Source organism: Mirounga angustirostris, unplaced genomic scaffold (assembly GCF_029215605.1).
Source record: "Mirounga angustirostris isolate CCGP_5_RB_7025 unplaced genomic scaffold, mMirAng1.0.hap1 SCAF_2, whole genome shotgun sequence".
NCBI classification, from domain to species: Eukaryota; Metazoa; Chordata; class Mammalia; order Carnivora; family Phocidae; genus Mirounga; species Mirounga angustirostris.
This window is the reverse complement of record NW_026991710.1, coordinates 146648932-146663218: the sequence shown is the minus strand read 5'-3', so window position 1 is coordinate 146663218 and position 14287 is coordinate 146648932. Positions and strand designations below refer to the sequence as shown.

The 14287-nt window shown below is 36.5% G+C and overlaps 1 protein-coding gene across 2 annotated transcripts in view; it reads right to left on the bottom strand.

The window, feature by feature from the left end:
• GALNTL6 (polypeptide N-acetylgalactosaminyltransferase like 6) overlaps nucleotides 1–14287 on the bottom strand; it is a 1204984-nt gene that overhangs the window by 778488 nt on the left and 412209 nt on the right. For both annotated transcript variants that reach the window (XM_045880134.2, XM_045880135.3), the window contains one exon: nucleotides 5542–5650. In XM_045880134.2, coding sequence (XP_045736090.1) covers nucleotides 5542–5650 — 109 coding nt within the window. The remainder of the gene's footprint in view (nucleotides 1–5541; nucleotides 5651–14287) is intronic.

Below are 14287 nucleotides of genomic sequence, written 5' to 3'. Positions count from 1 at the left end.
CTAGTTATTAGATTCATAGTTCAGGGATATGCCATAGGCAGAATACCTTTATTTCAGAAATATATGGGCCTTTTTTTTCCAAATTATATATGAAGAAATGTCAGCTGTATAGCTTTCCAGCTGTTATAGCAATTACAATGAATAATGTGTAATAATATAACAATATGTATTAAATAACATATCAATATCAATTTGTACATTGTTTTTTATATTATATCAAAGGATTCCCTATTTCAGTTCCTTCCACTTTTATAAATAAAGTGAATGATGTTCAAAAAGCATGCTTTTCAATTTTTTGATACAGTACTACTCAGAAGGATAGCTAAACTGTTAAAAGATAAAATCTAATGTCAATACATTCTCAAATGAGAATCTGAAACCGAAACTAACTCAATGGGACACAATGAGATCATATATAGAAAATGTATGATTAGAAAAAATAGTCATCCTAAAAATATGACATAGTAGCAGTTCATGAGAAAGAGATCAGAGAATTAATTGAATGAAAGTCAACTTTATCTGATATCAAGGTAGACCTTTATCATTTCAAATTTGGTTTACCTCTTCCAGGAAGCCTTCCTGACCCTGAAATGTTATGTGAACATACTTCTTCTCTACTTAAATTTGTCTGGTTAATACTAATTCCAAAACAAAGAAGTGTAAGATTATGGAATAATAAAAACTCTGGGTTTCTTTAAACATTAGTTAGAGTTCTCCTAACAAATTCAAAGAATCCTCCTAATTTAGTATAACTCTAAGGACATAGATGTACCAGAAAAGATCCCTGATACTACACCTAAGGTCTTAAGGTCTATCCTTCAATCGCCTCTTTTCTGTTTTTATTGTGTTTTTTTTTTTTTAAGATTTTATTTATTTATTTGACAGAGAAAGACACAGCGAGAGAGGGAACACAAGCAGGGGGAGTGGGAGAGGGAGAAGCAGACTCCCTGCTGAGCAGGGAGCCCGATGCGGGACTTGATCCAGGGACTCCAGGATCATGACCTGAGCCGAAGGCAGTCGCCCAACCAACTGAACCACCCAGGCACCCTGTTTTTATTGTTTTAATGCAAGAAATGTCCATTTCCTGAAAGCTGAAAGCCGTTATCTTCCTCATTACTCACCTATGGTGTTTAACAACATATTCCCCACCCCCCAATAAATCACTTACTAATTAAAAACAGATATTTAAAATACCTGATATTTCAAATACCAAATATGCCTCAAAGATGTAATTGCCAGAACAAAACATAAACTAACAATATTAATAAAAACATTAACAAAGACATTTAATGAAATGCATGCAACCTATTATGCTAATGTACTTTTCAAAAGATTATTGAGATTTTATGAGGAGGTAGTTTCTGGATTTTCTTATTTTTAAGATAATTTCAATATTTAAGTAGGCCAGACATTTCAAAACATAACTAAAATATACCTAAAACATAACAAACAAATATAAAACATTAGAACAAAGTACTTGAACTGGTACTGAGAAGGGAATTTAGAGCCCTAAATGTGTGATCTATAGTAGAAGAGAGACTGAAATTAAGGAGCTATGAATCTATTTTTAAAATTTAGAAAAATATATAGCAGTGAAAGAAAGTCAAAGAAAATAAATAATACATATAAGACTGTATATCAATGAGAAAAATACAATAGGTAAAATAGAGTAAAAAAATTGGTTTTTGCTATGATTAATAAAATTGACAAGTTCCTGGTTTGAAAGATTAAGAAGAAATGAAGAAAAAAGTACAAATGATATTTGAAAGAAAAAGCAACATAAATTCAAGTGTTGCAGACCTGACATATTTTAGAACATTATGAATAAATTTTTAATAAATATGAATACTTAGATGTAATGGATAAATTGCTTGAAAAATACAGTTGCAGGAGAAATAGACAATCAACTAATACTATAACTATTTAAAAAGTTTAAGGTAGTAGTTAAAAATCTTTGCTCCAAAAAAAGTCCAGGTTCAGGTAGTTTCAGCTACCAGGTCTCTATAATTATTAACAAATATATAATTCTCATATGTAACAAGCAATTACAAAGTGTAGAAAAATAGAAATTATTACTCAAGTAATTTCTGAAGTTATTACATTATTACCAAAACTTGACAAGGGCTCTATGAGAAAGAAAATCTCATGTCCAATATTCACTCATGACTAAAAAGACTCAAAAATGCCAGCAAACCAAATCCAGTAATAAAGAAAAAGACAGATTTAGTCTAGAATTGCAAATTTGATTTCCATTACAAAATCGATAGAAATAATTTACCCAAATAACAGATTAAAGGAGAAAATTTATCTTACCTATTTTAATAGATGCAAACAAACAAAAAACCTTTGATAAAAACAACGTTCATTTAGGTTTAAACAAAAATAAGCCAGACTCTCAGCAAACTAGCTCCAGAAAGCTTAGCAACCATAATAAAGTGTATTTTTATTAAATAGAGACATAAAACCTTAAAGTATGTGTCTAATTTGCTATAGTCAGAATTGTAACAAGTCAAGAGTTGCCTCCAATAATCACTATTCACCATTACACAGGAGTACCTAGTAAGTGCAGTAACTAGAACTAAAAAAAAGAACAAAAATTATAAAATCCAGAATGGAAAAAAAATAAACACTGTCATTACTTGTAGATATTATAAGAATCTTCATTGAAAATTCAAGCTAACCTATAGGTAAATGATTATAATTAATAGAAGAGTTTAGAAAGTTTTCTAAGTTCAAATAAATATTAAAATTTATTAACACTCTATAAACTACCTACAAACAATATGGAATTTCAATAAAATCAATAACACATACAATACCCATATAACATTAGTTTTCTAGGAATAACACTAAAAAAAATCTGAGAATATAATATAAACATTTCATCTCTACAGATAATAAATAAGCAGCAAATAAATATAATATAGAATGGATGATTCAATACTGAAAAATAGTCAACTATCTCTTAATTTAATTAACCTCTACCCCAGAACCATGTACAAAAATATTTATAGCAACATTATATATAACAGCCAAAATCTAGGAACTCCCCAAATGCCAATGAAGAGGAGATGTTGTAGAAAATTAAACAATGGTAGAAATGAATCAACTAGAATTACACCCATTGACAGAAATGAATCTCAAAAATAATTTTAAGTAAAGGAAGAAAGTCATACATTATGATTGAATTTTTAGATCAAGTCCAAACACAGGAAAAATGCAACAGTATTTGTTTAGGTATACACAAATAGGTAGTAAAAATCTACACAGATGATCCTTTTCCTTGGTTTAGATATAAAGGCCAGAAATGTTTATTTTGATTATGTACTTGCTTGTATATTTGTGTGCAATAGCCCTTTTATTTATGTTCTATTTCATATAAATTAAAAAATGATGAATTTTAGTCTATTTTGTCATATCTTCCAGTGAATCATATAACATCTTAGCAATGAAAGTTTTTTTTAACTCCATAGAAAATTCACACTTTAGAAAATTTGTTATATTACCAATTTTCTTTGTAAGCCAACTTTCCCTTGGCCCAAATAAGATGAGGACATCAACAGCATGTTTATACAGGATGCAGAAAGAGTTATATGAAGCAGAAATAAATGTGGAGTACTGGATTTTGCATCCAAACTCATCAGCACAAGTGAAGGTTAGTCATACCAAATCAAGTGAAAGAAACTTAGATGAATTAATAATTATAGTTATCATTAGTTGAGTTTATAACATGTCCAAATAATTGGCCAATTACTTTAGGTATATTTTCTTTAGTCCTTACAGCAGTTCTGCAAAGAGTAATATCAGAAAGATAAATTGATTTGCTACTTACACAGCTCATGTAGAGAAAAGTTAGAATCTGAACCCAGCTGTGTCTTTTCCTCTCATAGATGCTTTTGTCATTACTCCATATTGCCCAAATATTATTATTTGATGTCTGACAGTAGGGTGTAATGGAGTATGATAAGAACTGATTTTTAATCTAGCTCTGCAAATTATTAGCTGTTTGACCTTGGATATTAATTAATAAATTCTTAAGGACTCAGTTCTATATTTTTTTCTTTTTTTTCTCTTTTTCTTACAAATTGGGGGTAATAATACCTACTACAGGCCCTGAAGTTTAAATAAAATTCATATGTAAAAGTATCTAGTACAAAATATCTGTTCAATAAATTACAGCTTCAGTTCATTAAATTATGTGAACATCTCCAAAAATTTCAGCATCCTGGGGTTAGGAAGATAAATAGATGGTTGGATTCATATAGGGCTAATGGAGCAAATAGAAGAAAAAGATAGAGAGCCGGAAAAGTGAGAATGCTGGTAAAGAACTCACTTTCATGACCGTTCACAGGGTCATGGCCAAGATGGGGAGACAATGAAACCTGGAAGAGTCTGGTTCTCTGACAAATAGAGAACATCCTTGGGATGAGCAACTTTAATGAAGTTGGGGGGAGAGAGGAGCTTCATTTGGAGAAAAGGAATGGAAGAAGAAAATGGAAGAGGACTTTAATTAGGTCAATCACAACCAACCCAGAGCAAAGAATAATTCACAGCCTGAACAACTGCATAGCTATTTAAATACTCTCACTCCGATTTTCCTGATGGGATCAGCTTTGAGAAAGGTTGACCAGGAGGACCTCATACTGTGATTAGTCATAGTTTTGCTGCTGATTTGACTTGGAATGCAGTGTCTCGATGCGGCTCAGAAGTATTTACCAAACAAGAGCTTCTCTATTTCTATGACAGCCTTACCATGGAAAAAAACAAAACAGAAAAGAAACCACGCAAAAAAAAAAAAAAAAAAAACAACCCACAAAAAACAGAGCTCCTCCGGTTGAGTAAAAGCATATGGACTTCCTACCAAATGTTACTCATGTTCATTTGATTTCTAATTATATACCTTTCTGAATTCCTGTTACCAACAACCCAATTTTACAGTCTTTCTACAAAGAATTTTTTGTTACTTTTTCCTAAAAGTAAAATGTTTTCTCTATCTCTGTGTAGCCCAAGACTAGAATTCTGCTGCATCTATACAGACCTACTTGGTTCTTTTTTAACTGCCTGCCTGTTTGCTCAAGTATTGTCAACCTCAGGTCCCCAGCTCCTGTGATCCACCAACTTGCTGTACCCTCTCCAATGCCTAGAATTGTGGTACCCCTTCAATATTGTTCATTGTCAGTTAGATATTCCTCGGCCCTAACAAATGAATCAAGCTCACGACAGACGTCTACCAAGTCAAGTCTCACTGATAAATCTCAATGTATCCCCAGGAATTATTAAAAAGCAGTTCAGAAATATGAAGTATTATAGATTTCTAAAACTTGTATGTTCTCTTCTTCAGCTAATATTGTAAAAGCTATTCATTATTTGTTTTCTCTCTGAAATTTGAAATTGTTTTAATTCTGTCCAGCATTGACTCCAATATCCCCACGAGACATACCTTACTGTATGCAGAAGAAATGCTAATTAGCGATCCTTTAAGTGACAAATGAGACACTGCAGTAAGTAAAGTAGCACTTTGGCTTACACTGAACTTCATACCTGAGCGCATAGCCTCTTTCTGAATGCTTTCATAGTCATGCCAGTCCTTTCTTCTCAAACCATCTGTCCATGCATAGAATTGCCCATCTCCCAGGCCCAGTGGAAATGTCTGTGGAAAAGGAAAGTATTCAGAGCATAAAAAGGAGGTATTTCCTTTTGCATGGTAGGTAAACACAGCCCAGTACATAATAGGCAATCAAAGAATATTTATTGAATAATGATTCTTCTAAGTATACTGAAAAGAAAGCTATTGCTAGTGACAAGGTTAATATACATTTTAAAACCCTTTTCCAGCTTTTAAAATAAAAGAATGGGTCACCCACAACCCCTACCATTTCCTATTTTGTTTCACCCAGAGACATTAATAACTCACTGCATCACCTCCTCTGAGCAAAATACTAGTAATGGTATTAAATGGAATTAATTTTGTTTGTGATTTGTACAGTTTCATTCATTTTGATCAAGTACATTTGAATGGCCTGATAATAATATTAGCAACCATTCAGTGAACTCTCACTATGAGCCAGGCACTATGATAAATACTTTGTGTATAAAAGATTGTTTAATCTTTATGATAGTCTGTGGTTGTAAATCTCCATTTTTCTGTCAATTAAAGTAAGGCCCAGAGAACTAAAATCATTTGAATTCAATCACAGTGGCAAAGTCAGAACTTGGAACAGTTCTGTTAAGACCAAAACTGTGGTCTTAACAACTATTAATACTGTCTCCCATCTAGATTTCTGTTAAAGTATGGTGCATGGTTACACTTGCAGTTGAAATTAGCACCTACTCAACAACTGTCGTCACAACATATGTTTTATGCTTTGTTAAAACCCAATATGTTCCAATGTCAACTTGAAAATTATGTTTGTGTACATTGCTGAAACTACTTTTTTGGTGTTTATTTTTGGTAATAAGAAACAAATGTTTTGAATGAAATTTATTTTCACAATCTTAATACTCAACATAATGTAAAATAAATGTTTTCATATTCACATATTATTTTTCTTTTATTTGGTTTACTTTCTGAAATAAATAATACGTCTACAGAATGAAGAGAAAAAAATTAAAGTTTCAATTTAGATAAAACAAAAGATGAATAATTTCAATGAAGAAATTTTATTCTAAGAGGCTTTCCAAGGCAAATAAAATGTCTTATTTCTTAGTGTGAAACAGTATGACTATTGTGCTTATGAAAAATTATCTCAGTCCATCTTTGTAGGCTATAAAGGATCCACATGTTTGAAAGGATGAAAATGGAGCTTGGCATAAAAAAAAAAAGTACTTAAAATCAGAAGAAAGATTTGCCAAATCAGATGCCTGTTATCTAGATATTTAAAGGAATTTGTTACAAGATTGGTGTTTTCAGGAAAATGAAAACAATAGAAGAATAAACATACAAGGATGATGATGAGTTTATGTAAAATGTTAAGGATAATAAGAATAAAAGTTAAAAGGAAGATGACAAGAAAGAAAGTTATGGAGAGTTAACAGAAAAAAATATGGTAAAAATAGAAGAAAATGGGAAAAATAATTTTGGAAAGAAATTTGGGCTTATAATAGCAAACATTAAAAACATATCATGTGTTTTTTCTAATTGATATTGATTTCATAATTAGAAATTTTACCAAAACTCAGCTGAGAATCAGAAGTTTTAAATAATCAAATAGCTTTAAAATACAAAACTCATGTTTTGTTTCAAACTTGAATTCACAATAATAAACACTGAGCAGTAATGAAAATATCTTACACTGATTCAAATAATACCAATTTATAAACATCACTTTCAGATTAAAATAGATAACTTCAAAATAAATTTTGACATTAAACATGGAGATGTTCTTGTGTAAACTCCAAATATACAAAACTCTCTCTGGTTACCTAGTGGTTCACAAACAGGCCACTGAACATGGAGGGCAAGGAGAGCCCAAGGAAAGAAGCAGACCACTCCAGTATGGTAGGTGACAGGTGTAATAAGCAAGGGAACTTAGATATGAGGCTTGTCTTGGGCACCACAAGACAAGTAGATCCTTGCACAGGCCCACAGAATCTTAAAAGTTTATATAGAGACCTTAATTGGGTTCAGTCGCATATGCAGTCTAATAGTCTCAACAACCCCTTACTCTCTCAAGGCTGTTGTTTTAAACAGCTCCTAGTGTGGGAATAGTAGGTGCAGTGTACATTCCAAGGACAAGGGAGGGGTTCGGAGCCTCCAATTGCCCAGGTCCCATTCTCCTGTCAGCTGGTGGTCATGTCTTCATGATGATCTCCTCCAACACTTCACCCATCTTGACCAGCTCTTACAATCTAACACAGTCCCCCTCTTCTGCAATGTGCCCTATGAAGTCGGCAAGGGTTTTATTAGCATGGAAGTGATTCATTTGGTTGCTATCTGGCTGCATTGAGGCAGAGGTCACAAGAACAATATAGGCACACACATGTGAAAACACAGGTTAAGATAATGATTCCCAACATTTTTTTTTCCCCCTCCAGGAGCCCCAGCGTCACAACCATTGATTTACTAAGTCCTCTAGGCTGGGGGTTAGAGTGCTCTGGATGTAGTTCCCCCTCACCCAGGGGTGCTAAGTAACTCACCCATCCCAGTAGGACATCTCATTGCAAATTCCAATAGATAATTCCTTTCCTAGGTATAATGGAACATGGTATTCTCAGCAGCATAGCGTGTTGATCCCAAAACTTCCATACCTTTATAGTACTTGGTACCTTGACAGGGGTCCCCAGTCTGTCATATGGGGCAATAGAGCCTACTGGTTGACCATAAAATTGTACTAAAGCTTCGACAGTACTTTAGTCCACCTGGCCAAAGTGGTTTTGTCTGTTAGTAATTCAAACTGCTGCTTTACTATTTCCTTTTCTATTTTCTACCAAACCTGTTGTTTTGGGGTTATAGAGGAGATGAAATCTTTATTCAATGCCATGTTCTTTTCCTCAGGCTTGCACATCACGACCTTTGAAATGTAACCCCCAATCACCATCTACTCAACGAGGGTATCCATATATGATACTCAGCTTCTCTAATCCCCTAACAGCAGCAGCCTAGTTTGCACAGAGACAGAGGGAAGCTGGGGTTAATTAAGCCAGCGGCAGTGTCCACACAAACAAAGGTATGTTTAGAAGCCCCCTAGGAGGTAGGGTGCCAAAATTCGCTAATATCTCACTGCTTGGGAATGCTATCTTTTGGAAAGTCTGCCCCCGACTCCTTTGGCAGTTGCCTGAGGCATTGTTTAGAACCCACAGAACATGCTGTTACTGCATTAAACAAGTCACTGTATTTCAAGGGCAATGTGTCATCTTTGGTAATATACCATCCCACCCAGGCACTATGGTGCTTGTTCTTCCTATGCAACCAATCTGCTATATCTACTAAAGGGTCAGTTTATGGCTCTTACCTAAGCCTGAGCATCAGCTTGCTGATTGCCAGGTGTCAGTGCCTTTAGGAATCTAGACACGGAAGGCAGTGAGGTTTGCCTCAGGCTATTGCAGGTAAATCCAAATGCGTTTCCCCATATCCTGACTCCACAAGGGCTTATTCATGATCATTCACCCCTCAGGTTCCCATTGTCCAAGCTAAAGAGTTAATCGCTTTAGAACAACCCAACTGTCAGTGTAAAGAGTTAAAGGCCAAGTGATCACCAGCCAAACTGTTAATGAGTTAAGCCCACTGGCTGCTATGGTTTATTCTTGTTTCCATCCAGATGGTGTCAGTATTGGACTGAATAACAACAGCAGTCTCTGGATAGATAGCCCTGACTAGATCAATCACTAGGAATTTCCCCTGTTCCTTCTCTACAGGCCATTGTAGCCAACACAGAAATAGGGGCAGGGACATTTGGAAGATCTACATCCTCTGCAATGCCTAGTAGCTCCTGCATTCCCAGAAACTGTGGGCTGGCGGACATGGTGCTCCTCTGCTGTAAACAGGCATGCCGCTTAGTCAAAGTGGGAGTTTGAGCCAAGGCAGAAGTGGATCAATGCCACTGTCAGGTGGGGAATAAACTTCCTTCGAAACCCTCAAATCCCTACAAAGGCTTGTACCTCTTTCATGTCCTTAGAGGTTGGGTAGCTTCCCCTCACCCAGGGGTGCTAAGTAACTCCGCATCCCAGTAGGACATCTCATCGCAAATTCCAATAGATAATTCCTTTCCTAGGTATGATGGAACATGGTATTCTCAGCAGCATAGCATGTTGATCCCAAAACTTCCATACCTTTTTAGTACTTGGTACCTTGACACCTTCTCTCAATCACAGCTTCTGGGACAACCCACATCTTATCCAACCAGATGACCCTCAGATCTTGCCTGCCACCCCATGATATATTGCAGGGCAGTGCAGGTAGCCTTGAGGAAGCACTTGAAAAGTCCATTGTTGCCCCTCCCACATGAAGGCAAATTGATCTTGTGACTCAGCAGCTAGGAGTATACTGAGAAAAAACCCCAGAAAAACAAACAAACAGAAAAAACCCTTGCTAAGTCCAATACTGCATGATATGCTCTTAAGACTGGGGACAAGGTATCTAAGATGGTGGCAATGTAGGGCAAAGCCACATGGATTGGGAACACTACATTATTTAATTCTCAGTATTCCGTGGTCATCAGCCATGAGCCTTCTGGCTTATTTACTAGCCTTATCAGGCTGTTGAAAGTACAATGGGCAGGGCATATAATACCCACTTGGTACAGTGCTTGGATAGTTTCTCCTATTTACTTATACCCCCAGGTAATTTATATTGATTGACAGTTACCAATTTTCATAGGGACTGGTAGACTTACTGGTGCCCAGTTGGTGTTATCCCTCAGCACTGTTTTGATTGCTCTAACCCAGAGGTAGAATTCATGCAAAACGTTTTTGCGGAGTTTGACCTTATAAGGTATCAGTGCTCAATATGTTTTCTGGTATAGGAGAGATAAAAACCTCATACTCTTGGGGCAGGGGGGTGGGTGATGGGTGGAGAATGCCCAATTTGCAGTGTCAGAGCAATCTTCCTAACCATAACCATTTGCCTTCCATAACCACTGATGGCTCTGAAGGGGCTGGAAAACTTCTGAGGGTTACTATATATTAGAGAATATTTATCTCTGTATCAACCAGACCCAGCACCTTTTATTTCTGGGAGACCCATGAATAGGGAGCTTAACATGAGGCTTTTGATGGCCTCCAACAGACCTTACCTGGAGGCAATCTTGGCCTGCATCTTATACTTGGGACTTGGGGGCCACCAATCCAAATAGGACTGTATCCCTGAGGCCTCTGCTGGAGCTGGTGGGACATTAGGGTAGTAGGGGCAAGGGGAACAGACCTGAACTGTTGTTCATGTTTGAAGGCTTTCCACAGGCTGACCAACAGTGTTGGGTTGCTGTTTTATATTTTCAGGTGGAGCTTCTAGCAGCAATGAGGTCAAACCACATTTGTTTCTGGGTTATTTTGATCAAACCTTTTATAGCTAGCTGACTGGGATAGCCTTTCAGGTTTTCAAGCTCCCTCTCTGTCTCTCTGTCAAGCTGCCTCTCTGTCTCCCTCTCTTTCTCACAGTAAGTTCCCATTCCTAAGATTTGTCTCTCCTCCCCACCCCCGCCATCAGCAGTGGATTACCTAATATTATAAATGTCTTGTCCCAGGGCTCAGTTCAGCATAGATATCAGCGTCCCATACCAAGTGCTGGGAATGGACTGGAGAACCCTGGCTTTCATTCCTGCAGTGAATGTGTGAATGTGGCCTGATTGGGACCTTCAAAGACAGGGGCATTGATGGCTTATCCCATTTCCAACTCCCTAAGTTCTTGCTGTACCTCCTCTATAGATTCCCATTCCAGGATCTCACTTGCCCATGGAGATCCTCTCATTGGGTAAAACCTCCTTGCAGCCTAGAAAATCCAATAGATTTTGTGATCAAAGCCCTGATTGACACCACTCAGCACACCCTGGTTGCTTAAGACCACGGTCCACAGCATCTAATACACAGGCCACCCTCCTGGTGGATAGCCAACTCGTAATTTTCCCCACAGATGCATCCTTCCCAAAGACCGTTTCTTTGGTCTCCCAGCTGGCTTGCCAATTGTTGGTTCACAAACTGGCTCCATACACAGAGGGCGTGAAGAGACTAAAGAAAGAGGCAGGCCATTCCAGATGGGTATGCGGCACATTTAATAAGCAAGGAACTTATATACAAGGCTCATCCTGGGCTCCAGAAGACAAATAGATCTCTGTACCCAGCCACCAAATCTTAAAAGTTTTTATGGATACATTAACTAGATTCAGATCTGGATATATTCAGTCCAAACGGTCTAAACAACACCTTACTCTCTTAAGGCTATGCCCTTTAAACAGTGTGGGAATGGTGGTGGAAGGACAAGGGAGGGGCAAGGATCCTCTAATTGCAACGATCCAGCTTGGGGGTCAACCAGTGGTCATGTCCTTTCTACAACCTCCTCCAACATTATCAGGCACATTCTGTTGCCCTTATTTTGATTTATTTGGTGTAGAGAATTCTTAGCAACTGGTAATACAAAGCAGATTGAACAAAAGAGTTAATTTTTGCTTTCTCTAGACACTCATATGAAAATGACCGTAAAGCATCGGATGAATCAAGAAAGCAGATAGTTAAATTGACATAAAGTTTTTGTAAATGGCTGAGATTACTGAGAGGAAAACACTTTTAATGACACTGGATATTGAAAATATTTAAAATTAGAGGCATCTGGTATTTCTGAGGGCGAAGTTAAAGGTCAAAACAAAATGACTGGTATTTTTGTGCAGGGCAGTTAGACTCTCCTGGGTTCTCTTATCAATTCCAACATCAAAGTGATTTCTGAGAAACATCCACTGCACTCTCCACCCATAGAGTAGTGGATTTTGAATGAAAGAAGAATGTTTCCAGGCTATTAGAAACCATTGAAAACAAGGGTGCCAAGCTGTAGTGAAAATCAAGATTCCATGTAAGTCTATATACCAAGCATTGATAACCAAAGCTTTCTGCTCCAACTTGGCTCCCAGAAAGCTGTCATTTCCTTATACCCCTTAAACAAGAGAAAGATAAATTCTTATCTGGAGAATTGAGTTGAAAGAGATAGGGGTACTCCTTCTAGGTATATACCCAGGCATTACATGGGGAAGTCCTCCTCAACCCATAAAACTTCGTAGTAGTATTTTCACTACTTCACTTATAAGTATGAACAGGTAGCCAAGATTACCAAATATTTGGGAGAGCTTTTAACATAAAATTCAGAGGGCAAAATAAATAAGAGACATAATAAATTTGAAGGAAACAGAGACAATGTAAGGCTCAGAAAAATTCTTCCCTGCCCCCAAAATCTAAATTCAATTCCCTCAAAGAGCTTTAAGAAAAAGTTCCTCCATAGAAACAGAAATTAAAAAAAAAAAAAGAAGAAGAAGAAGCATGTATAGAATTTGAAAAAGAGCTCTTGGAAGATGAAAATGGGATGGCAAACATAGAATAATTAAGAAATAGTTTGAAAAATTAAGGGCAAGGGAACCCTACTAAGATAAAAAAAAAAAAAAAAAGAAGAAGAAATAAGAGAGCCAATGGCAAAGTTATAACATTGAAGGAATGGCAGCAAGCCTGGAGATCCTCCAGTCCTGAGTGGCTCTGCAAAAACACAAACAAAAAAACTAAAAACCAAATAGACAAACTTACCCTTTGTTTAGTCTTTTAAAATGTATTAAAAGGAGAGTTACAGTTCTTCCGAAGAGATTGGGGTGAATTAATGATGCATGCATAAAAATATAGACAAATAAAAATTGAGACAATCAGGCTAGAGGCGATAAAAAATACAATGTACAAGAAATAAAGTATAATTGTAGCACACTATTTGATTCAGGTATGAATACTCTTACCCAAACACTAGTTTAACTAAAATTGGTTTTATAGCTACACCAAAGGTTGAGGGCAAGGGTGGAAAAAGTTAACTAAATACACATTTTATATAGTAGGAAAACAATAGCTAAAAAAACAAAAAGAAAAAATCAAGTAACAGTAATACACACATGTTATCTACAAATATAGATGCATATAACAGAGTAAAGATAAAATATTGACATTGTTGCGCCTGGGTATCAGAAAGTACAAGTAGAGGGAAATGGCCTAGGGGGTTGCTGGTTACCATTATATTATGATTATATTTACATTATTTGCAAATATTACTTCAGATAAAAAAATAAATCTCAAAGTTTCTTTTTTTTTTAAGATTTTATTTATTTATTTGAGAGAGAGAGAATGAGAGAGAGCACATGAGAGGGGGGAGGGTCAGAGGGAGAAGCAGACTCCCTGCTGAGCAGGGAGCCCGATGTGGGACTCGATCCAGGGACTCCAGGATTATGACCTGAGCCGAAGGCAGTCGCTTAACCAACTGAGCCACCCAGGGGCCCTCAAAGTTTCTTAGACATTCTTGGCAGTTACCAGTACTCCAGCAAGGTATGTTAGCATCATGAGAATATTTTATGATGGTAGAGGAATCAGGTTAATGCAGATCATCTGAAACGTACTTTAATAAAGGCTATCTGAGGATTTGCTACACTAATACCTCTTCTTATCTGTATCAGTGCTTCTCACAGACTAGCAGCATCAGCATCACCTGGGAACTTGTTAGAAATACAATTCCCTGATCCCAACTCATGCCTGTTAAATCAGAAACTTTGAGAGGGGAGAGACACAGAAATCTATGTTTTAACAAGTTCTTCAGGCGATTCTAAGGCTTACTAAATTTTGAGAA